At 41.5% G+C, this 26,860-nt stretch overlaps 1 protein-coding gene across 1 annotated transcript; it reads right to left on the reverse strand.

The window, feature by feature from the left end:
• On the reverse strand, positions 1-26,860 carry TTL (tubulin tyrosine ligase). Its single transcript, XM_090281730.1, has 7 exons — positions 26,560-26,860; positions 23,363-23,441; positions 17,628-17,860; positions 14,923-15,058; positions 13,718-13,987; positions 5,254-5,397; positions 1-3,196 (listed from the first exon to the last, which is right to left on the reverse strand). The coding sequence occupies exons 1-7, from the start codon at positions 26,714-26,716 to the stop codon at positions 3,082-3,084; spliced, it is 1,134 nt and encodes a 377-aa protein (XP_090137856.1). The 5' UTR covers positions 26,717-26,860; the 3' UTR covers positions 1-3,081.

Genomic DNA, 26,860 nt, shown 5'->3' on the forward strand with positions numbered 1-26,860 from the left:
ACATTTGAAATACTATTACTTTACTTTAATGCTCCAGGCATTTTAAATATTCATAAAATCATCTCATTTCAGAAGTCATTTCCTCTTCAGTACAGAGTCTGTGTCTGGGATCAGAGACAAGAATATCACTGAATTTTCTTTACAGCATCCACATGCTGTAGGAATCATTCTGGTGTCTTGTCTTCTCTAGTAGTCCCCACCACATGCACAGCAAGGCTGGACCTACCCCACCTGCCACAACCTCAATGGTTAAACACATTCCGTAGCTTCACTGCCCCGTGGGTTCTATGGATCCCATACCTTTCCAGCACTGCTTCCTACTCCAGGTCTGTGATAAATGTCTACGGTGCTAGGGAAACATCATGTCAGTTGCAAGCAGGCTGGCACCTGCTCTGCCAAACCATGAAGACATGGAGGCACTTGAATGTTCTGGTTAAAACTGAGTTTCTAAATAGCACAGGAGTTAAGTGTGAGGAAAGGGGCTTTTCTCTCAATAATTAATTAATTACCTTAATGCATATTTAGCAGATCTATAAATTCCTGTCTGTTTACACTTGTTGCTAAGGCTTCACAAACAGTTTCAGTAGATGAAGTCATGTTAGACAAGAAGCAAAGAGAGAACCTGCTTAGACGCCACTTACCTGTAGCATGAATATGCACATCAACACCTGGTCATTCTTAAATAAATGCCTATTTTTCCAAAAGGAAGTTTTTAAAAGCCCTAGGCTTTGATTTTTCCAAGGTAATAATAATGTGTTTATCCTTTCTTCTCAAGCAGTGGTTCACAGCACTGCAAGCACACTGCTGTCTGAGGCTCTGATTCAGTTGTCAGGGGTGGAGAGGGGGGACCATGTGGACCCCAACACTGAGAAGCTTCCCAAGTGGTTCCAGCATACAGCCAGCTTTGGGAATCTTGGTACTGAAGGCTCTTGAGTCTTCCTAATCTCAGTTGTCCTCCGCTAAAGCCTGTGAGGTAGTCCTGGGTCAGGCAACAATCTCTTCTGTGAGGCAAGAAACTAAGGCACAGAGGGGTTATGGCTCATCTGACCCTGAGCAGCCAACGACAGAGCCAGGACTGGAGTGGACATCTCCAATGAATAACACCTCCTCCCCAGCAAGCAGCGACACAGACATGGACACATGTAGGAAGACTGACCGTCTGTGCAAGGGGAGCATGGACAAGCATGGAACAGTTCTGAGCCAACCACCCCCTCATTGGAAATAAACACATAAAATAGATATTTATTGAAAACACGTGAGGAAGGAGGGATCACTTTCTTTATAGAGCCTCACTTCCCTCGCATATATAGTATTGACTCAGGTTTGTTAGAAAATCTATCAAGATATACAGAGTTGCTAACATCTGAATTCTTAATTCTGTCACTGTGGCATCTGGAAAACCCTCAAACATTCCTGTGATTTATTTAGGTCTGAAAATTCATTACACATCTTGTTTGTGTGGGTTAGCCCTATGAACACCTCCATGCCTTCCCCTTTACCAGCCCCCCAAGACATCCTAAGGACCCAGTACCCTACACTTTCTAAATCAGTGTGCACCCAGCCATGGTCTGGTAAGTCCCCAAATAGCAACCCAGCAGCTATACTGGTCTCCAGGAGCGACTTTAGTCACTGACAGTTTTGCTGTGCTCTGCACAACGTCCCCATCTGTACTCTGGGCCACCAGGACTTTACTTTGTAATTCCAGATGCCCATCCATGCAAGCCAACCCAGCTGGGCCTTTCTCCACTTCACCTGACACCACACCTTCACATCCTATTCCCACATTTAAGCTCCCACATTTCAACATATCTCAGGAACTGTTGCTTCTTCCTCTCTTTTTGAAAAGTCTCCCCAACTGCAGCACTGTCCTTTTTGTTCAAGGAGAATGACTAATGGATACACACATCACGGGCTACGTGGTCGATGGAACTACTCTGAAAAGGGCCTGTTCACTCAGCTCACTGAACTCAAATGGATCTCGTTCTTGGAGGCCTACTGAAAAGTCTGCAGAATATTCACTGATCCAGTAAGCGAAAACCACACATAACAGGACACATCTGTTGACCTCCAAGATGCTGTGTGAAGCTCTAAAACCACATCTCTCTCGTTTGGGAAGACTCTTATTCAGGTGAGACACTCACTGAGAGTCTCTCCCTGAGACAGATGCTCCTCTATGGAACAAAATCTGCCTCTCCAGCTCCCACAGCAGGTGCTTGGAGAGAACCCTGTGTTGGGGCAAGGCCACCTGGGGGAGGGGCCTTCTACCTTCTGCTTACTCCCAGAGGGATTTTCACAAAGGTGAAAACCAAAAAAAGAGTGAACAGCAGGGAACTTTGCACAAGTGAATAAAGAATTCTGGTTAAAACAGATAACAGAGTCATCATATTTTAAGGATACCCAAGTATTAAGTAAAGCAAGACATCATCTTTTCTCTCTCTCATGCTTATTTGATGCTTACAAGTTTGTGACAAACTTGCTGCTCGGTTTCTAAAACATGCAAGGAGCAGACTGAGAGCAGCGTTTGGTGTGTTGGTGCCCAGCCCACACCAACCCTGACAAGTGACCTACCCAGTGCCATCAGGACCTGGAGAGGGACGGCGCCCGGCCCTGTGAGGTGGCGGAGAGCATGAAACTGAGGGCCGCCAGTGCGTGCCTGCCCACCCAGATTCCACAGGCAGAGTGTCATGGGGGGACGAGGAGGGACACATGGCAACCTCTAACATCCAATCCTCGTGCAGACAGAGGTTGCAGCTGGGCACAGGGCTAAGGCACAAAGGCTGCAGCACATGGAGACACCAAGCAGAGGTCCAGTGGTCCCCGGGGAGAAGAGGCGCTGCGTACAACACTACCTTAGGATAAAAATCCGACCCTTAGAAGAACATTCTGCTCTCCTCTTGGGGAATTTGCTGCAGTTTTCAAATCTCTGCAGTAGTGCAGAGAGCTCCACCTGGAAGCTCCGTGGGGAGTCAGTCACCTTTGCTCATCACATTTTTGTGAACTGCCTCTTTCTCATTTTCGTGTCACGTGGAGCGATCAGATGTCTTTCCTTCCCCTGGAGCAGGACCCCAAGCTTCTCCCTCCTCACAGCTTGATGAACGCCAGTGGCTGGCTCTGCTGTGACTCGGTGTTGGGGAGCGGGAAGACGCTGGATATGGCTATGTCCACGATACCTTGGCACAGTTCTGCGTACAGCTTCCTAAAACATGTTTAAAAATATGTTATCGAAGAAATTCATCAAAGTGCAAGCAAGAAACCAAAAGTTTTTCACCAGGATCTGCTGTAGAAAGTCCATCCCATGACCACATTTATACAACTGGCTTCTGCTGTCTATGCAAATACCGCAGGAGGCCCAGTGGGAAGATGAAGCGTCTCCTTAACACATGTCTCTGGAAGGCCTCGCAGGTCAAAAGAGAACACCTGCTCTGACATGAACTGAAGGGAAAATGGGCAACTCCAGTAGACCACCCTGGTATCTGTAGTAGGAACATATAGACGGGCAGACCTCCCCACAGAAAGCACTCACTCTGTGTGGTTGAGGGGACTTTAGGCAAGACTCCCTGTGAGTGACAGCTAAGCTGAGGCCAGGGGAATGAATGAAGTCAGACAGAGAATGGAGGACAGTGCAGAAAAGAGGAAGAAGGAGAGCAAAGACAGACACAAAGACAACAAAGGACGGAGGCAGGGAGAGAGCGAGTGAGTTGGGGAGGGGAGAACAGGGAAGCACAATGAAAGGGAAGTGGATCAGTGCAGGCTGAGGCTGCAGACAAGGCACCAGCCTGGCCACGTAGAGCCCAGACAATGGAGGCATGAAAGCAGAAAGGCTAAGGAGGAAAACTTCCCATCTAGTATCTTCAGAAGAGCCACACGGCCCTCCATCTCCCATGGCCACTCTTCCCTGTAAAATTTCTTCCTGTTTCCTGGGGCAACTCATGGGACCCAAGACTTCCCCTCAGGACTGACTCCAGTGCAAGGTAAAACCAGAGATGTGTGGTCCAGAGAACAAACCCACACCTAGTTTATGCGCTGGGCCACCCACCCGATGTGCTCAATGCACGTTTGGAATCCAGGTGGCTGGAACCAAAGGCAAGTGCCCAGGCCACCCCAATCTCGAAAAACAGAGGTTTTACTGCCCTGCTTTCCAATCCGGTTCCCACCCTCCCAGTGCAATGGCAGATCCCTGTTGTCACCCTCCCCATCACAGGACCTTCTCCCCCATCCCTACCCAGCCCCCAAGTCCCTTTTTACTGCCCTGAGGCTGGTGCTTCCATGTTTTAAACCACTCAGTCTCCCACTTATAAGGGCCGTTGACAGGAGGCCGTGAGGCAGTGTGGATGGTGACTAAAACTGGGACTTAGCTCACCAACTGCCCCTTGCCTCTCAGTTGGCCCAGGTCCCTCTTGCCTTTCTAGGCCACCTCACTGTAAGCTCCCCACCCAGTCCAGAAGTCCTCCCCTCTCAAAATCATATACCTGAAACAGAATCTATTTTCTTAGATTTGTAACAGCATGAGTCATACAATAATTAAGCAGGCCATGATCTGTGTGTCTCCTCCAGCGGACCTCCTTGAGGATGCTCATCTTTATGCTACTTCCTCCTAAGTTTCTCCAGGATGTGGTTATGGAAAAAAAGGCGAAAGTGAATCTCAGGAGAATCAGCAGCCTTGAAGGATCCTTCCTCCTTCATACTGATACCAGGCAGCAGGCAGGTTTCTCCCAAGAGGAGCAGAAGCTCCCTGAGGGTGGGCAGGTTCTGCTCACCTGTGCTCCTTGAAAAGCCTGACAATGAGCAAGGTCCCACTGGATGCTGTGTTCCCTTCCTGAAAGCTCTCCCGCCTCCCCCAGCCCCTGTCCCACTCCTCTCACGTCCCAGCTCCAGCTTTACTGCATCTCTGATGCCTCTCAGACCACTTCCTGCCCACGGAGCCCTGACCACTTTGGTCATCACTGTCTCCCTACTCCAGGACCCTGCTCAGTCAACTCATCACACACGAGCATCTCCTCTGGCAGTTACTAGCTTTGTTTGAAACTCTCACAGCAACAACCACCAACCTAAGTGGTCTCACTGCTCAACACACATGGGAAAGGAAACGCCTCAGCAAAGCCCCTGCTAGCAGGTCCTCTCCCAGGACTCCTGTCCTATCACTTCCTCTCTGACAGCGTTTAGAGTCACATGAGTGCACCACCTTGTTGAGACAGGTCATTCCAACTGTGGAACCAGCTTCCACTTGTTACAACCCAGTGGCGTTAGGCTTACTGAGCACAAGCAGGGGCGCCGTTGACCTCAATAAGCCAGACCTTCAACTCCTCATCCACCATGAAGTCAAAGCCAAAGAGCTGGAAGCTCTGGTAAGGGAGGTGCCGGGTGCTGATGGCGGGCTCCACGCTCATGAGGCAGCTCCTGCAGGGCAGAGGGGAGAGTGAGCTGAGAGCGGGGTGCGAGGGAGGAAAAGCACAGGAGAGGGGCCTGGATGACCGTACATCCAAGGGGCTAACATAAATCAGCCTTGACTTAATTCTCTCTTTTAAAGTTATTACCAATAGATTATTCAAGACAAGGCTCCTTATTAAGCAACTTGTTAGAAGACTCAGCAGCCATGCATGTCTTCAGAAGTAGAGGCTGCTTTCCCAACTCAGCGCTGTCACCGTGGCCCCATAAAGGCAGGTCCCACCCACAGGACGGCTGCTGCCACATTTGTTTGTAATAAATAAAACAGTTCCGTGTATTTTTTACATATACAAGAAATGGATCACCAATCAGTGAGGAGCAGGATTTGCACTAAGAATATTGGCCTCATTCACCTCTTTTGCTTATTCTTGTTCTATTGCCAAATTGTTACTAATTAAAAGATTGAAGAGCTACATATATTGAAACTAAACGTTGAACCAGAATAATTATTAACATCAACTATTGTTTGGAAAACATGGAAAAACACAGAAAAATTGACAATGCAATACATAAAAACTTGAAAAACAAAATATAAAAGTTGAATCTCAGAAACACAGTGATAAGTAAGCGAGGTCAAAGGTCAGACTGCTGAGGCCAGAATCTTGATTAGTGTTTTAACCTCTTTGAGCCAAGCTTTGATTTCCATTAAGTTGAGGGTAAAATAATACCTACTTTTGGTGCTGAGATGGCTCAATGAGGTACTTATATAAGGAATTTATGAATAATAAATCACTGTTCTCTAGTACAGCCATCCCACAATACTTAGGCCATTTCTGTTTTATGAAGATTTTCCCTGATTTTTCCCTAACAGAGTGTTGGGGCAAATACCTATCTTAGTAATAAAATATGTTATGATGACTCTAAGATTATCAGAGATAGCTGTCCTTCTATTCAACTGTACTGTTAGAAGGAAAAATATGCAGGCTTCCATGTGACTAACTCTAGGACGTGTCCATGTAAGTAGATTTCGACTCATGAGTTTAAAGACCTGCAACCTCTGTGAATATGAGGCCAGTATATTGCTCTTCCAAGCTCTCTCCACCACTCCTCTCACTCCAAATATCAATTTCCTTTATTCATTTTTTAAAAAATTTTAAATCTTCATCTGAGGATATGTTTATTGATTTTAGAGAGAAAGGAGGGGTGGGGGGAGAAAGAGAAAGAGAGAAAGAGAGAGAGTGAGAGTTGGAACCCATAACCCTTTGGTGCATGAGACCAATGTTCCAACCAACTGAGCCACCCAGCCAAGGCTCCTTTTATTTTATTTTTTTCCCCAAAAGGAGAGTATTTCTATATGTATGTTTAACCCTTTAAAAATAATTTTAGAGCCCTGACTGTTGTGGATCAGTTGGCTGGGCATCATCCTGCAAAGTGAAAGGTCACCAATTTGATTCCTGGTCAGGGCACATGCCTGGGTTGTGGGTTCAGTCTCCAGTTGGGGCATGTATGAGATACAACCGATTGATGTTTCGCTCCCTCTCTTTCCCTCTCCCTTCCTGTCTCTAAAAATAAATAAATAAATAATTTAAAATAATAATAATAATTTTGACAGTTAGCCATTTAAGAACGAATTGGAATAAGAATTTCTTCTTCCACTTACCTTTAACCTGCACTAGCAAGCCACATATCACATTGTTTTTCTATATCCTATCTCTATGCTATAAAATACCTTAACTTTTGTTTTAATTAAAACATTATAATTAAGAAAAAAATATTTAATTTAATAGATGCTCATGGCAAAAAAAAAAAAAATAACAGAGAAAGAGAGAGAGAAAAGAAAAAAATACTGAAGAAAAAAAAGTGAAAAGAACATTATTCTCCAGCACAAAGAGTAAAAACTGAGAGCCAGAACCAAGTCAAAACGAAGTATTACTTTTTAGCTGTTGGAAGCTCAAGATTAATAATTTACTTTCGCAAAGGTTTTTCATGGTCAGAGAGTTTATACAGACTCTTTGTTCAGCTGGAGTGGGAGGTTTGGGTGAGTAGTGGGGTAAATAGTTTGAGAGCAGTGAGAAAACTCACAGCACGAAAGCAGCAACATTCTGTACAGAAGGAGGGGCCGGTGGGGGGGGGGGTGATGTAGCGAATATCCAACAAATGTTCTGCCTAAAAGAGGAATTCTTTCTTCAGCATACTTGATTTATTTGGTATCAGAATTCTAACCATTTACAATCCCTTAAGAAATGGAACTCTGAGCCTTGTAGTGATTCTGCTGGCCTCTATCTAAAAATATTTAAGGAAAAATCCTCAGGCATCATGACAGGGTGGTAATGGCAGAGCAGATAAACAGCCTAATAAGACAGACGGAATGCCCAGGAACAGAGCCTCACATAAATGGCGACCTGATTTGTAACAAAGGCACCGGAAATGCAGTGGGGATACAGCAGCCTTATGTACAAGTGGCCCCATGTCAATGAAAAATCCATGTGAAAAACATGAAACCTGACACATAACAATGCAGATACATTACAGGTCTAAAATATAAGAGATAAAACCCAAAGGTCAATCAACTGCAGTGGGATAAACTGTACAATATTCACACAATGGAATGTTATATAGCAATAAAAAGGATAAACTGCTGGTATGTGCAACAATATGGATGAACCCCATAAGCACCATATTGAAAAAGTAGAACACAAAACAAGGAAATACAGTATAATTTCCTTTACATAAAGTTTAAGAACAAGTGAAGGAATCTATACCAATAAAAGTCAAGAATAGCTGTCTTTGCCAGGGAGTACATATTCAGAAGTGGTGCAAAGGAGTCCTTTGGGGTACTCTGTTTTATATTCTGATTTGTGTTATGACTAGGTGAGTACATGCATCATTAAAGTTTCACTATGCTGTACATTTAAGATCTGTGGACTTTACTGTATGCATGTTACATCTCGGTTTAAAAAAAAATCTCTAGTGGATTTAGTAAGCTTTAATAAATGAATAATAACATTAAAAATTATTTCCAAGCATATTAAGAAACATGACCAGGAGATGAAACAGACAAGAGGTAACAACCTATAAGTCAGGGGTTGGCAAAAATTTTTAACATAGGGTCAGATAGTAATTATTTTAGGTTTTGCAGGATATAGCCTCTGTTGCATATTCTTCTATTTTTATTTTACAACCTTTTAAAATGTAAAAACCATTTTTAGTTCATAGTCATACAAAAATAGGCTAGAGGCCAGATTTGGCGCATAGGTAATCCAGATTTTGGAGTTGTCAGAAGAATGACGTTAAAGAACTGTCATTACTGTGTTCAAGAAAATATAAGACGAGTAGGAAAATTTCAAAAGAGAAGGGTCCTCTAAAAATAAGAGTCAAGTGGACATTTTAGAGTTGAAAGTATAACTAAAATCAAGCACTCAATAGGTGATTTTAACAACTTTAAACTGTTTAAACTTTTAAGACAGGTTTAATAACTGAAGAAAGATAAAATGATACAGAAAAACTATAGAAGAAATGCCACACAGTGAAAAGGATAAATATCCATGTAGTTATAGATGCAGAAGGAAAGGAAAATGGGACAAAAGCCATAATTAGAAAGATAATGACCATGAACATTCCAAAACAAATGAAAGATACCAAGCCACAGATTCAAGAAACACTACACAACCTGTGCAGGAATGTGTACAAAGAAGACTACACACATCACATAGTAAAATTTATAAAATCAACAAAAATAAATCTTAAAAACAGAGAAAAGAATCATCAAGAGCAATGCTAAGATTTCAGCTGACATCTCAACAGAAAAGATGAAAGCCAGAAGATAATGGTATGCCACCTTCAAAGTGCTAAAAAATATATTAACTGCTGATCTAGAAATCTGTTTCCAGAGCAAATGTCCTTTAAAAATGAAGACAAAATAAATATATCAGATAAATAAACACTGAGATAATTCATCATCAGCAGACATTACTTTATTTTTAAAAAGCACTAAAAATGAGTTTTTTGAAGAGTAAGAAAAATAATTCTAGACAAAAGCAAGAATAAGTATTCAAGAAAGACAAGTGAAATGAAGGGTTAAACTGTATGGGGAAATAAAAATGAATATTAACTGTACATACTAATAAAAAATGTCTTGTGAGTTTAAAATATATGGAGCATTAATGACCATTCGTGTACCCACACCCAGGAGTTTCAGGCTTCCTCCTTGGCTCCTCCCTGCCTAGTCTCTTAAGATAACCACTATTTTGAATTTTGTGTTTACTACTCCTTTGCTTCTCTCTTTATTTTTACCAAATATGTACTTTCCTCTAAATGATGTATTGCTAAGCTTTGCTTGTTTTTCAATTCATATGAATAGAATCAATCTGTATTTATCTTGTATACAGTGTTTTTTTTGTTGTTGTTAACTTTTTTGATTGACATTGTTTATATAACTCCAGTGAAACATCCTTCAGGAACAGACATTTTCAGATGATGAAAAATTAAGAGGAATTATCACAAGCAGAACTGCTCTTAAAAAAAAAAAAGGAAGAAAAGATGGAGTCTTACGGAAAACAATACCAGAGAGAAATCTGGAACCTCAGAACTAAAGGAAGAGCAAAAGAAAATGGCAAATATCAGGGTAAAAAATTTTTTTTCTTATTTTATATTTAAATATACTTCTTGTAGACAGCATACAGGTTAGCCTTGTATTTTTAAAAATTCAACCTATCTACATTAAAAAAATGTATATCACAGTTGATACCAAAAGTTCTAATATTATGTGGTAGTGATTTCAATGTATGTGGATATAATGCACATGGCAACTATAACATAAAGAAGAGTCAAGTGAATTATAAGGTTATAAGATTTTTGCCTTTTATTGGAAGTGGTGAATTATTAACTCTAAGAAGACTGTGAAATATTAGGTAGATATATTTTTTAATCCCTATAATCACCACTGAAATAGAGAAAGATAGATAGACAGAGATATAGCCAAATACTAAACAAAAATATTAAAATGGAACTCTAAAAAAATTCAAATAATTCAGAAGAGGTCAGGAAATAGAAACATGAAAGCAAATTAAGACAAAAAAGGGAATAGACCAAACAATAAAAAGGTAGACATAAATCCAACCAAACCAATAATTAATTAAATTTATATTATATAAACACACTAATTAAAAGACAGAGATTATCATACTGGATTCAAAACAAAACAAAACCCAACTCTATGTTATCTACCACAGCCCAGTAGAATAAGAAGTAAAAGGACAGAAAGAAAATACCATTAAGCAAAAGAAAGCTGGAATGGAATTTGGCATTCTCAAGAAGTAAGCAATGACATCAGGTTCTTTGCATAAAACTAATAAGATCAGTTGTTAATCAAGATTTTGTTGACCATGATTTTGACTGGAATGTCATGCCTAAAGGAGACATGCTTGGGTTCTGACTGTTACCAAAAAGCTCTGAGGAACTGGGATTGACTTTTAAAGGTAATAAAAGCCCATGAGAAAAAAGGCTTGGTACCTTGGTTGGTTATGTGGTTCATGGCAATCTTTCCAGGGAAGGAATGAAGGTTGCTTTCCTGAAAGATGGCTAGAAGGGACCTTAAGGCACAATGGAAAACCGAAGGATTTGGAAAAGACAGGTGTTTACAGGCAAGGCTGAATGGCAAGTATGTGGCTCAGCTTCTGTGTCCTGAAGAGCAAACTGAAGGTCACCCTAAAGGTTCCTTGTGTAAGTTCTAGCAAAACAGACATAAAAATCATATGTGATCATTTGCAGCTCTTGTTGTGTTTATGCAAACGAACAGGATAAATTAAAACTGGACTAAATGCAGTCCCTTTAATGACAAGGAGGGTAATCTTAAGGAGAAAAATCACGATTCAAGGAAAATCACAATGCTCAGTAGTAGACTATAAAGTAGTGCAGCTGTCTTTAAAGTTTATTTTCATTTAAAATTTGTTTTCATTTGAAAGTTGAACTAGGTCTGTGACATCATCAAAGATGCTTAATTTATAGGCAAGAAGAATGTCAAATGCCTTGCAAGTGAATGTCTTTCCAATAAGACAGCCTTGCAGATTTAGAAACTGGTTTGTAGGTTATGTTGCGTAAATTAACATGTGTGTTCTGTTTTCATAAGGCATAAGCCTATGATCTCATTACCTGAGTGACTGTCTGTACATATAGGCCTCACTTAATCCTATTTGCATTGCTGCCTCCTGAGACTCAATGGTTTGGCTGAACTAAGTGGCTGGGTTGGTGAAGCATGGGGTGATCTGTGGGCTTCACTTTAAAATTGGTTTCTCTTTTCTATCCAAATGGCTTGGACAGAAAGGGCCCAGAGGCCTGGGGGTTGGGGGGAACCTAAAATATTCCCCTCAGCCCAAACTTAGTGGACAAAAGGGTCTTGGACAGGTGTGACATGCCTTGCACACCTTCCTCCAAAGAAGTCTTTTTTTTCCCCTAATGTAGGACATTGAAAAATTAATCCCTGCCTTTTGTCATCTAGTGGTTATGGATTGAATGATGCCTTTTAACCCTGTTGCCAAATCTGTTGCCCCCAGAATACAACAAGGATGCCGGCTTGTTAAACCAAGCACGTCATTGTCCAGGGACAGCCAACTGACCTGGAGTTTGCACGATCCTTCCCCATGTGGGAAGGCCACTTTCCGCTCCATACCCCCACTCTTATTAGGGATTTCTGGACCCAAGGGTAGGTGGACGACGACCATGTCCAGCTTGAAGCAGCTAGAGGAGCACGAGACCTTCATCCATTGTCCTTTATGAGATTATAAAGGGTCTTAAGTCTGAGAGGGAGGGAATTGTTATTTTTTTGTTATAAAAAATTAAGTATTTTTTAAAAAAGAATAATATAGGAAAGGGTGAAACCAAGGAACTTATATGCATGACCCATGGACATGAACTAAGGGGGGTGGGATTGCTGGGGGAAGGAGGATACTGGGCAGAGGGGAGCAAAAGGGAAAAAATTGGAACTATTATAACAACATAATCAATAAAATATATTTAAAAAAGATTAGTAACAAGGTAAAAAAAGAAAGTTGGAATGGCTATATTAATATTAAAAAATCAACTTCAAAATAAGAAATATTATGACAGATAAAGACAGATTATAAAGTGGTCAAATTCCCCCAAAAGAGACAATAATTCTAAATGTATACGCACAGATTCTTCAAAATATATGAAACAAGAACTGATAAAACTAAAAAGAGACAGAGAGCAATCCTAATTGTACCTGGAGACTTCTCAATAATGAACAGGTAGAACAGAAAATCAGCAAGGATATAAAAGACTTACACAACACTAGCAACCACCTTCACCAAATTCACATTTATAGCACATTCTGCCTGAGCAGAGCAAGGCAAATGCTATTCTTAGTGCATATGGAACATTCACCAAGATGGACCACATTCTGGGATATGAAACAAACTAACAAATTTTAAAGACACAAAACCATGCAAACTATGTTCTCTGACTACAATGGAATTAAAGTAGAAATCAATAACAGAAAGATATCTGGAGAAATCCACTAATATTTGAAAAGTAAGCAAAAATTTCTAATAACACATAAGTCAAATAGGAAGTCACAAGAGAAAATGGAAACTTTTAATAAAATAAAAATAAAAACACAACATAGCAAAATCTGGAAGAATGGCTAACAATTGCTTAGGGGGAAATTGATAGCATTACGTTCTTAAAGTTTTAAAAAATGAAGTCTCTCAAATCAATGATTTAACCTTTCACAAGGAAAATATAAAAAGAACAAATTAAACACCACCAAAAAACAGAAAGTAGAAAATAATAAATAGCATAAATCAAAGAAATAAAAAACAAAAACAACAGAGAAAATCAATCAAGCCAAAAGCTTTTTAAAAATTAATAAAATACTGTGAGCCAAGTGTCGCTGGTTCGATTCCCAGTCAGGGCACGTGACTAGGTTGCACGTCAGGTCCCCAGTTGGGGGCGCGAGTGAGAGGCAACCACACGGTGATGTTTCTCTCCCTCTCTTTCTCCTTTCCCCCCTCTCTAAAAATAAATAAATAAAAATAAACAAACAAATTAATTAATTAATTTAAAAAAGAATAATAAAATAGATAAAACTTTAGCCAATTCACCCAAGAAAAATAGACAATATACAAATTACCAATATAAAGAAAGAAAGCAGTGACATTATTAGAGATCCTAGAAACATCAAAAGGATGATAAAAAAAACGACAAAATTTTTGTCTTTAAAAGTAGACAACTTAAGTGGAATAACTCCCTGAAAGGCTCAAACTCCCAAGGCTCCTTCAAGACACATGTAACCAAAAAGATACAATTCAGTTACCTAATGATATGCTTGATTTGTAGTAAGATACTGCTCTCCAGGGTAATGTTCAATGCACTTGTCAGGTACTGATTGAACTCCTCAAAGAACATTTCATTTCCTTCTTCATACTTCCCATAGTTCTTAGAATATTCCTTTTGAATGCAGTGATTGGTCAAATGGCAGGTTTTGTCTTGGAAATTATCAACATGATATGGTTCTGAGGCAGTCCGCAGCACACCCTCTCGGTAGAGGTAGATATTATACTGGTGATCCACCAAGACCCAGCTCCTGCAAGTCAACGAAAGCAGTTTTACCCAAGTCCTCCAAAGTTCCTTCATATAAGATACATATGCATCATCCTCATATCCTGATGTTCTTGGTGGGAGGTAAAGGAAGAAGGTAGGTTCTAAAAGTATACAAGGCAAGCCACAGCAATGAGCTAAGAAAGGAAACTATCACAGTAATGCTCAAATAAAACATTTTGCCAACAATGACCAGGAGACTTTGACCCATTCAAAAGATACAGCATTTTAAAGACATCTGGTGATGGGTTTGTTTTAAAGGCTCATCTATGAAACCTCCATTTGCCTTTTTTGGTGATTTTAAGTAATTTTAAGAGAAAGACTGTTCTTTCTGAAGCTGGTCCAATATAGAATAGCTGATCTGACATAAAGGCAGCAGAGACCAAGCCCTTTCTGAGGAGCCTACAGCAAGGCTAAGGGCAGGCTGGGCTGAGGGCCGTTCAGCTTTAGAAAGCAATGCACCTCTTCTCCTTGCCAGGTCCTTTGCACAGAAAGTTGATGAAATCCTTAAAAAGTGGGACACAAATAAAGTCAGGACATATTATTTGTCAGGGTCATGTGATGTTTTATGTCTGAATTATGTGTTCCATGTATATCTCTCTGCTTCTTTCATGAGTAAGGCTCATATATTTACACCCCTCTCTTTGAATCCACAAGTCATTTTCATTAAAGAGAATAGAAGGAAGGAAGGAAAGGAGAGAGGGAGGGAAAAAAAAGAAAAAAAAAGAAAAGAAAAAAGAAAGAATATCAAAAGAAAATAGAGAATTATGTATGGAAGCTCAGTTCCATTCAACTGTGCTCAATTTTAGTAACTAAATACAGTCAAACACTTCCTCACATTCCATGTCACCCTCCTCATCAAACAATACACCACTGCATTTTTTTCAGAATAGTGGAATAAACAAGACTTGGATTCATTACCGAATGTCAAACTTGCGATGACCAGGCTCCAGAAGAAGAGGGCGCTCAAGGTATTTCTGGATCACATGTACCTGGCCCTGGTTGTCTATGAAATCCAGAAGTTCCACAGCATCGGATGAGATGAGGATGCCTTCACCTAGCAGGGGCAAAATCAAAATGAAAATTAGCGCAGTTCATCCCTAGAGGAATGCTCTCTGCAGATCCAGAAAGTCAACACTGACAGCAGGAAACACAGAAAGGTGGCTCTTCCTGGCCTTCTCACTCTTCTATCTCCACCCTTCCCTCTTCCAATCACTCACACTCTCCCCTCCACCCACCAAAGCACCAGGACCATTCATTCAACTTTTGCTACATAGAGGGTTGTAAACACTGTCTTGGCAAGCTCTGACCATGAAGTTTCATTTTAAAAGACACCCCAAATGTCTAAGCACACTAAATAAATGCCACTCTCCTGTTGATCACTGGCTATAATAAAACAAGATGTATGTACTGCCTGTGACCACTTTTAACTCTGTATCTTATGGAAATACCAGGAAGATTAGGTTATAGATACAAATGTACATGTGGATTCCCTGAAGCTTTGTAACAGAAAAAAAATTGGCTACATTCAAAGTATCCATCAACATTTAATAACCTTAACAGCTTCACTAAGGTATATTTTACATGCCATAAAATCCACCCTTTTAAAGTGCACAATTCACCCTGGCTGGTGTGACTCAGTGGACTAAGTGCCGGCCTGAGAACTAAAGGGTTGCTGGTTCAATTCCCAGTCATGGCACATGCCTGGGCTGCAGGTTAGGTCCCCTCTTGGGGGCGTGCGAGAGGCAACCACACATTGATGTTTCTCTCCCTTTCTCCCTCCCTTCTCTCTCTAAAAATAAATAAAATATTAAAAAAAAATAAAGTGTGCAATTCAATGGTTTTAGTGTATTCCAGCAATTATCACTACAATCTCATTTTTGAATATTTTCATCACCTCCAAAAACACTCCATATCCATTAGCGGTCACTCCCCACTCCTTCCTTACCCTAGCCACTGTCAAACAGTAACCTACTACAGGTTTGCCTGTTCTAGATGTTTCATACAAATGGAATCATCCAATATGTAGCCTTTTCGTGTCTGGCTTCTTTCACTGAGCATCATATTTTCAAGTCTCATCCATGATGTAGCCTGTGTCAGTGCTGCATTCCACTCTATGACAGAATATTATTTCACTCTATGGATAGATCACATTTTGCTCAACCATTCACCAATTAATTGATGGACATTTAGGTTATTTCTGAATAACCTAGATGTAACCTGCTGTCTGGCTCTTATGAATAATGCTGTTATGAAAATTTGCATAGAAGTTTTGTGTGCACGTTTCCAATTCTTTGGGGAATACACATAGGAGTAGAATAATATGGTAACTTTATGTTTAACTTTTTGAGAGACTACCAAACTGCTTTCCAAAACTGATGCACCATCTTACATTCCCTCAATATAAGAGTTCCAATTTTTCATTCTTGCCAACAATTGCTATTATCCATTTTTGTGATTTTAGCCATTATAGCTATCTTAGTGGGTGTGAAGTGGTATCTCCTTGTGACTTTGATTTGCATTTTCCTAACAACTAATAATATGAGCATGTTTTCATGTGCTTATTGGCTGTCTTATTTGTATGTTTTCTTTGGAAAAAATTCTATTCAGATTCTTTGCTCACTCCTTAATTGGGTTATTTGTCTTAAAAAAGTTCTTTATACATTCTGGATGCAGGTGTCTTATAAGAGATATGATTTGCAAGCATCTTCTCCCATTCTAAACAGTTCCTTTATTGCATGGATTCCTCATGTTGCTCTTTTAGAGCCGCAACTGCCCCCCTCCCCACACCACCTTCCTGACAACTACTAATCTGTTCTTCATTTCTATAGTTTTGTCATTCCAGAAATGTCATATAAATAGAATTACATGGTATGTGATCTTTGGGGATTGGTTTTTTCACACAGCATAATTCCCTGGAGATGCATCCAAGTTGCTGCTTTTAGCAATAGTTCATTCCCTTCTATTGCCGAATAGTATTCTGTGGTGTCAGTTCACCAAAGTTTGCTTAATCATTCACCTTTTGAAGGAATTTGAGTTGTTTCCAGTTTGGGGCTATTATGAATAAAGTTGCTTTGAACAATCACATACAGGTTTTGTGTAGACATGTTTTCATTTCTCTGGGACAAATGTCCAGAAGTGTGCAACTGGATCTGGAGCTTACAGGGAAAGACCTCGCTGGAGATGTACATGTATGGTGATGTGGAGATGTATATACATGGAGATGTACATGTATGGAAATGTATGTGTGTAAGTCATCAGTATGTAGATAAATATTTAAGACTATATAGCTGGATGTGCTATCTACCCTCAAGGATTCAGATTAGAAGAGTCACTCATTTAAATACACACTAGCCCTGGCTGAGTAGCTCAGCTGGTTAGAGCATCATCCCTATATTCCAAGGTTGCAGGTTTGATCCCTGGCAGTGCATATCATACAAGAATCAACTGATGAACGCATAAATAAGTATAACAGTAAATCAATGTTTCTCTCTCTCTCTTTCTCTCTCTCTCTCTTTCTCTTCCCCTTCCTCTCTTTTTAAAATCAATAAAGATAAATATATATCATTAAAAGCTAGTGTACAATTGCACAGAGACAGGAGAAGGGGACAACAATGCCAACTCACCTTTGGCACCAGCGGATGACTTTGCAATCCACACGTTGCCCTCTCCATCTTCCTTCTTTTTGTTATAAGAAGCCAGGAAGAATTCCCTTTCGTCCGTCCTCAAGTTAGAGATTGGTGGGTGGATTCCATTCTGTGCAGGAGCAGCTGGGGTCTTGAGATTAGTGGGATAAATCACATAAGATTCCGGAAACCATGTGCAAGACTCGGCCAGTTCTGGGCTTGTCTTGATTAGCCTGGCAGAAAACAGAGGGTCAATTTCCCTTCTTAGTACTTTGTTCCCCTATTCAAAAAAGCCAGTGCTACCTTCAGAGCTCACCAAGGAGGTGGGGTCTAACTTGGGGCCAGGGAGTGGTCTCCTTCTTATGCCAGTACATATGATCTTAAAGGCATGTGTCAGCAGGTTCAAAAGAGACCCAATATCCAGAACCTAGCTCTTTTCAAAATGCATCTCCGAGAAAACTTAACTTGAAATAATCCTAAGCCAACACCCTCCTGACTTCAAAACAGATAAAGGAGGAATCTTTCTAATGGGACACAGGATTCCAGTGGTCATAACTAAACGTACCTCCTTCCCCACAAATAACATGACACAACAGAAGATAAAGTCGGGCTCTGGGCAAGCCATTTAATAAACAGCAGGACTAATAAAGGGCTTCCCACCATGTCTACTCTCCAGCTGGTTCCCCACGGGGGAGGCATCAGCATCACATTTCATAGATTGGGCACCGGGTCATAAGAGAAGTAAGTACATTCCCCAACATCACACATGCAGTAAGACACAGGCAGGATGCAAGTCCCTAAACCCCAAGTCCTAACGCTATACTGACCCTCACTTTCTAAGAACCAGAGCCAGGGAAGAACCAAAGACACTCACAGGCCTTCCCTAAGCTGGGCTACCTCTTCTACAGACTGTTAATATCAAGTTTATGTTAAAGTTCACCTGCAAAAACGAGTCTATGTGCAAATGGTAGGAATAATGAAAATAAATTTAAAATTGAGAATTAAAATAAAGTTATTTTAAAGTTAAAGACAACATGATTTGAGTTACTTGAACTCAAAGGAACAAATAAATAAGTTTCAAATTAACTGAATGTTCAACTCTATCTGCACTGTCCAATAGGTTGACCACTAGCCACAAGTTGCTTCTGAGCACTTGAAATGTGGCCAATGTGACTCAGGAACTGAATTTTAAATTTAGTTTAGTTTCAATTTAAAAATCAAAACATTATACAATATTTCTCCATTAAGCACAACTTCACTGTTTTGGTAGGAGGACATTTCGCTTTAACCACTGCAGGACCTAAGACATATTTGCTAGATCACAGCGTGCACGTCAGGCACTTTTGTTGTTCCCAGTATTGCACATAAACACATCACTGTTCCACTCAGGGACAATAGATTGATTCAGTACATGTGGATTTTTTTCCATGCACTTAGGAAACATTATAATGTGATTTTTATGCATGAGTTACAGTGATAGCTAGGTAAATTATAATTGGTAACCAAAGTGAAATGTAGTTATTTTTCTAGTTAACAAATAAGTACAGAAAAATTTTCAAATTTAAAATAAAGGCATACTACTGATACAGAAGAACTGAATGGGGATGCAGAAGCTGGAATGACAACCAGAACAGTAACAGAGAAAAGCACTAGGAGAACGTATGTCACAACTTTTACGATGAGTGACAAACAATTGCAATTTGTTGTGGCAGAGTAAAACAAACTTCGCTAGGTGCAGGAGACATTTTCAGCAAATACATAATGAATTTGATAAGCATCTCCCTCTCAACAGTCAAAAAAGAATCAATAAAATTAGTGGTTGAAATCCAAATAAAATATTCAACAAAAAATGTAAACAAAATTTTAATAGAATCTGTGCCTGGAACTTTGGTCAGATATAAAAGGACTTGGATTCTACACACAAAAAAGAAAATCATTTTAGATGGAAATGTGGTAAAAGAAATTATTTTGAAGAAAAGACTAAAAAAATCTTTTTATAAAAAGTGAACAATGCTTAAGTAATTGCCCATAGAGTACAAAACATTTCTAACCGTACTAAAGATTTATTCAAAACTTGAAAATTAAAATAAATTTTGCATTAGATGAGTGGTGTGACATAAGAGATGCTGTCCAATAACTACTTTGGGTATGTTTTCCTCAATGGATTTACAAATATATGAAGAAACATCATCCAATTACAGCCTATAAAATAGCAAACTTACTATATAGCTAGTTTTTAATCTTTTACACCTGTCAAAGAAGAGTTTCACCTACATGCTTTGAAATTTCAGTTTCTATCACAACAGACAGTACTCCAGCCAGGTTGGGTTAAAATTGGATTTACTGGGATTTTTAAAGAGACTGATGTTTTCTTTATTGCTTCATTCTACTGTCTGATACATATTGGAAACATCTGCACTCAGTTTTCCGAAGCCCACCCCATGGAAAGTATCACGGATACAGTTGTTAAAATGGTTCAGTATATACTTGCGAATACAGAACTGCTGCAAGAAATGGAACACAGTGTTTGATGATGCTGCGTTCTTAGCCAAAGATAGTCAGATGGAGAGGTTTGCAAAGATTTAGTGTATAGTTAACTCCAATTCAGGATTTCTTGAAATAGAAGGAATGCTTGCCAAATCATTATTTTCAATAATTTATATCTCACTCAATAGTCGAAGATTGTACAGGACAGTGTAATTTTCACACTGCTATGAACAAGCTAATTCTAAAGCTCTGAGGAAGGGAAAAGAAGACCTTATTTATGACCTAGCCAAACAGGTATGAAAATTTATGTTCCAACTTTATAGAAGAAGTCAATAATAATGATTGTACATATTTTGTATAACATGACTTACTGTGCAGAAGATTTTAATTATAACAGACAGCAAATTTGCTGCAAAAACTAAGGAAAATTTTGAAGAACACTTGGTTGATGTTAATAAATTTAGAGTTTATTCAATATTCTTTTGAATTCAATAGTAATACTACTGAGTTAACACAAGAGTTGTGGATTTACTTAACTTGGATATAGTTTTGAAAATGATATGCTTTTGCTTTAAGCCAAGTCAATTATTTTAATAAAATGAACCTGTTTTGTCAATGTGCCTGTGATTATTAATGGGAAGTGGTTTTTGATATTCAATTAAGTTATTGAAAAATTTTTACATAGGTGGGAACAACTTGGTTATATAAATTTTGTTTTAAGCATAAATTTTTATGAACCCTAAATACAGAATAAGGGGGTTGCAATGAAAATTTAGTGTCTATAAATATAAAATCCATACCAGATTCTGAACACTCAGAATTTTTTAAAAAATCTGGAATATATAATTTGTTTATATTAGTTACATGTCAAAATTATATTTTTGATTATTTGGTTAAATAAAATATATGATTAAAATAAATTGCACCTGTTTCTTTGTACTAATTTTAATGTGGCTACTAGGAAATTTAAAATCACACATGTGGCTAGTATTCTATTTCTGTCAGATGGCACTGGCCTGCAGGATAACCTTAATTTGGAAGCCTTCATTTCCCGTACAAAATCAAGACCAGTTTCTACAAAAGTCCCTTGCATTTGTCCCATTTCCTCATAAGCCCATTTGGAAAGAAATCGTGAATGGAGGTTTATTTACGTCTACAAGGGGGGAAATGCTCCTGAGTGGAAAAAAAGTCTCCAACCAGAGCCAGAAGAAAAGCCCTTGGGCTCTCAGTCTAGGGCCTCAGGGCCTCAGTGAATTTCTGACACCCCTTGAAGGGACAGCAGGAAGGTGCCTGCTATACAGGGTCCAGTATAGGGTCTTATCAGATCCCTCTGGGGGACGCCCAGCCACATTGCCCATGGTCTTTTGTGTAGTCTGGAACTGTCCTGAAATCCTGACTCAACACTTAACTGCCATGGCCCTGGGCAATCCAGCTGCCCTTTGTGAGCTGCCATTTAATATGACCTTTTTTTTTTTTAAACTTTCTGAGCCATTTTGAGCCATGCAAAATTATGGGAAGGAGACAAAATGACAAAGGCAACCATCACCTTCTGAAATTACTACAGTCCCTCTCAGGATCCCTGAGAGAATAAAGGACATTTGGGAAGGTGAGGACAACCCCAGCCTGGGAAAGTCAAGACACCACACACTGTCGCATGCCACCACCAAGAGGTAAAGAGCAGGCGTGATCACCACCATCCCCATTTTACAGATGGGATGCTGGCAGTCAGGATGGTGCTGTGCAAGGTCCCAGAGACCAGACACCTTCTCACACCTGGTCATGGCTCCAGTCCTGTACTGTACTCACTGGACCTCAGTATAGCTGCTAAATATGCAAATACATAGAATATATTTTACAGCATCCTCTGTTACTACTTACAAAAGCAAAATTCTACTTTTATCTTTAAGAAAAAAATCACAGTAGGAAGAAGATTGAATAAACATTTACAGTAATCTCTAAATGAATAATCTGAATAAACAATCATGCCTCACTTCTAGTTCTAGTGAAGAAAACTTCTGCATCTAATATATAATAAATGTGTAATCAGAAGACTTCAGGATGCCTAGGTCTCCTTTAGGGGTAGCTGGCAAATCAGGAAAACCCATCACTGAGAGAAGTGGATACAAAGTTACTGGGGCCAGTGAGTCTGGACAAAAAGTGGGACATATTCCTATGACTACTCCACCTTGTAAATGTCTAGTCCAGAATGAAATGTGAGTTGGGACACAGCACATGCGCGGAGTCATGTCTTCCAGTGTCCTCTGACTGGTTTGGCTGCACACATCTGTTCAGTAGTTATCATGGAAAAGACAATGGAGACCTGCTATCCTCGTGATTTTAGGGGCTATACCCACCTTCCCTATTGAAATGATGATAACAGCAGTGATTATTATAATAACAGTAATAACAGTAAGATCTTTCACTTACACAGTGTGAACTATCAAGCAGGCATTATTCAAAGCCTTTACATAAATTAACTCAACCCTGACAACAACCCCAAGGCCTTTACTATTATTATTCCCATTTTACAGAGAAGGAAACAAAGGCTAAAAGTCAAATGCTCACTATAAATCCCTGTGCCGCACACTTCACATGCATATCCTTATTCCATCCTCACAACCACCTAGGAGGGACAGACTGAGGTTTAGAGGGATGAGAAAATTTGCCTAAACTAATAAGAAGAGGAGCTGGGATTACAAGACCAGCAGGTAGTATAGCTTCCTCTACCTTAGAATCTTGTTGTTATGACAACTGCCAGAACATAACTTCGCAGAGAGGTGCAGTACAGCAGATGCAGTTATGCCTTGCCAGGTGTCCTTTCTGAGGGGACTCTGGCTGCTGTGAGACTGGCTGCCAAGGGCTTGTGCATGCCCCTTCTCCAGGGACCAGCTGTGCCCAGAAATGTCCTACTTCTCACCACAGCCAGTGGATGACGGATGCTGGAGTGCAAAACACATCCCCAATACATCACTCACACAAGAAACCTGTCTCAGGCTCTGCTTTTGGGAGTCTGACCTCAGGCATTCGTCAAGTGCAAGATGGAAGAGTTCTGGACTACAATCAAAGTAACTCAGAGGAAGCTCCAAAAGTGGTATGTGTAGGCTTGTTAAGTATAAGTATTTGTGCCCTTTAGAAATAACCCCACATTTTTCCTTATGTGCTTCACAGTGAAAGCTAACACCACTTATGTAAAAAGAAACAAAAAACAAGAAAAAACAAACCAAGAACGGGTTTCAAAGAACACTTACTTCACTAAAGAAGCTTTGCGACACAGTTTGTCAGCCCCCCTGTAGTAATTCACCAACTGCACCAGCCCAGGCTCGTGACCTGTGAACAAAAGAGAGGCTCAGAAGAGGGCCAGAAGCAGTCAGCACCCATGCACAGGAGAGGGAACAGCTGTGCCATGCCCAGCTTTCTCTCTCCCTTCCAGGACTGCTGGTTAGAAAAGGAATAACTTTGCTGCCTTGCACCTGTACTACCCCTTGCCTCAGCATCCCACTGGTGCGCTCAGTCTCCCCATAGTGGACATTATAATATCAACATCATAGAGCTGTCTGAGGCCTCTGCTGCCTTTGTTTGTTCTTAATGTTGTTAGAAACAAGGACATAGTGACTCTCAAACCAGTGAAAAGTCATTAGTAACAAAGGGCAAATGTAATTAAAGGGTCTTAAGGGCAAATGTAATTAGAGGGTCTCTGAGAAGGGAGCTGACATCACTGGCATATCTACAAACCACAGAAGGGGCATTTAGATAACCGTGTTAGATTGTAACTCCGGAGTAACCAGTAATGGAGAAACGGGGAAGAAGGAGCGGGGAGGGGGAGCTAATTGCGTTAGGGTGGGGAAGCTAATCGCTCTCACTTTAGGGCAAAGAAGATAATCACTTTAGGGTGGCAATTTCAGGATGGAAAAGATAATCACTTTAGGGTGGCAATTTCAGGGTGGGGAAGCTAAGACTATAAAACCAGTTTCCTTTGTCTACTTGGGGCGCACATTCTCCTGGCTGTGAGGGTGCGCCCGGCTCTGCAGACTCGTGAATAAAGGCCTCGTTTTACTGCTCAAGTCCTGTGTCCCAGTTTTTATTGTGAGCGTTTCTCACAATGTGAAGGGCTACTTTCTATTTCACCTCTCTCGGGTCCCCACTGCACCCCTCCCTGGCTTAATACACTGACTTGTGAGTTATCGCTGTACAGTTAGGACTTCAGCAGAGTCACGCTTCTCACCTCCCTAGCCTTGTTCCCTATATCCATAAAGGAAGCAGCAGAACCGGTGCTCCTTGTTCTCCAGCATATTTGCCTTTGCAGACTTGTAAGAAAGCCATCAGAAGGTGAAGGGAGGCAGTGGACTTTCTTCTGTGTGTCACCCCACGAGAAAACTCATTTTCAATAGATCTTACGGCAAGTTCCCTCCTCCATAAAATTAGAACAGAAAAGATACAAATAAAATCAAATGTCTAAATTTTTATTTAAAATCCTAACAAAATACATTGAGTTTCCAGCAACAAAAACACAAGTAAGGCCAAACAAAGGGGGTTTGAATGGAAGCTGCCAGAGGTAAGAATAATTGATCTGAGAACAGCAGACAATCAGATAAAAAGTTTCAGGCACTACCTGGCTGTCACCAGCTTCCTGGCTCATACCTGGGTTACCTACATTTTCACTCGTGGCCCCAGCATCCTGAGCCTTTACCTGATTTCTCTTTGGGGATCCTGTGGTGCACTTTAAGCAAAAGGCAAATATATATGCGGTGAAGGCATAAAACCATTTTGGTTGTGGGATGAGGCTTCCTTTCCCACAAACACCAGATGCTTATTGCTCATCTGCCGACTTTGTGGGGCCTGTTTAGGTTTGGACCTGCTGGGTAGTTTCTACTCCTCCTTCCTAGTCCTGAGCACGGCAGCCATGCTGTCTACCCTGGCAGAGCCATTTCTCTGCTTTTAGTGCTAGGATGCCATCTAAGCTTTTACAGCCAGACATTGCAAAGACGAAGGAAGTCAGGTAGGCGGCGAAGTGGACAGAGAAAGGAGGAAATAAACATTTCCATTGTAAGCAGATTTTCTTCTTTGAGGGAAGGTGTTCTCTCTGGAGAGGGCTTCTTAGGGAAACAGTTAACAAAAGGGGATCTTGGGCAAATTCCTGGCATTCCAAGACTTCTGGGGGGTTATTACCAACCCCATCGTACATCATAACCTTGTATAACCATAAAAAGTGGTTCATGTTACCATTCCAAAGAACAAATTCCAGTAAGGCCGTGCTGCCACACCCTTCACTTCCCAAACCATCCCGAGTGCACATGGTCCCCATTCAAAGGCTCTAAGCTCACAGTAGCCAGTTGGTTTTCAGTTTCTACCCCTTCAACCTCTCCAGGCCTGACCACACCTATTTCTAGAAACTGTTTCCTCTCCTAGACACAGAACACTGCTCTGTCTGGTTGCCCTCAAAGGCAGAGAAGGCTTTTTTTCATGATCGATTCTCTGCCTGGGTCTTTGGCTTACGATTTGGCCCACACCCCAGGGAATTCTGGCAGGGAACATGGTTACCAGGGCAGAGGCTGCACATCCTGGTGACAGTGCAGCGAGGAGACGCCACGAGGCTACACTCAGGTCAGTGGGACGTGAGTTGAAGCCCCTGCACAACTTCTGGATTACGTCATCTACAGAGGAGTGTGGACGGTCTGCACCCCCAACACCTTCTGCACCTGGCCACTGTACCTGGTGGTGCCAAGCCAGCGCCAACCATGAACCCAGCGCCCTGTAAACTCTGCATGCAACGCCCCTTGGTAAACCCACAGTTGTGAACACAGTTCCCTTGGTGAAGCTAAAGAATGGTCTGAAATCACAAGTCCCCAGCCCTTTTGAACCTCCTGCTTTTGGAATCCAGGTCTTTTCCAAATCCCCTGGCGGTTTATCTGAGCCTTGGGGGAGCTGAATCCTTGGGGTTCTCACCACACACAAGTGCCCCTCCCGCATACACACCAGGCCAGAAGCAATCCTCCAGCCAGAAGTCAGTCATCCGGGCTCGGTGGAGCCTCTCCTCTCCACCCCGCGCTCAGCCTGCGGACCTGCCTCATTGGGGCGTCGGCCAGGCGAGGCGGGCATCAGGCCTGGGGGCGGGGATGCAGAGAGGGGGCACCGGGCTGTGGGATTGGAGAGGGCGGTGTGTTCGGCCCGAGGATACGGGCATCGGCCCCGGGGATGTGGGGTCGGGCGGCCTATGCCCCCTGGGCTGCAGGATGGGCCACTGGTGGGGCGGCGGCGGAGCGGTGACTCGGGTCAGAATCCGAAGACCAGAGACATTAAGAACGATGGTTTAGACCTTTAGGGATCCGTGCCTTATCTGCCCATGGGGTGACTGACGGGGGAAAGATCTCTGGCCTTAACACAAAAGCGCTGGCTCTAGCGGGCCTCAGGGGCGGGGTTCGGACGGGGACGGGAACCGGACGCTCACCCAGTCTTCCGAAGGGCAGCCGGTTCCGCTCTCCCAGCATCAGGTTGAACCTGGGGTTGTCCCGCCGCAGCCTTTTCCAGTGGCCGGAGGCGACCAGAAGCCGGGAGACCTCGGCGTAGACGCTGCTGTTCTCATCGCGAACCACGAAGGTGAACATGGTGAGGCCCCCTGCGCCGGGTGCGGGGACTAGACCAGAGGGTCCTCGTGGAATCTGCCGCCAAGATACAGAGGCCCCGGTCTCTGCGTCCCCGCCCCGTCACCAGGGTCCCCTTCGGAACTCTGGCCACACCCCTCCTCCGCG

The sequence above is a fragment of the Furipterus horrens genome, unplaced genomic scaffold (assembly GCF_987537825.1).
Source record: "Furipterus horrens unplaced genomic scaffold, mFurHor1.1.pri manual_scaffold_6, whole genome shotgun sequence".
Lineage (NCBI taxonomy): Eukaryota > Metazoa > Chordata > Mammalia > Chiroptera > Furipteridae > Furipterus > Furipterus horrens.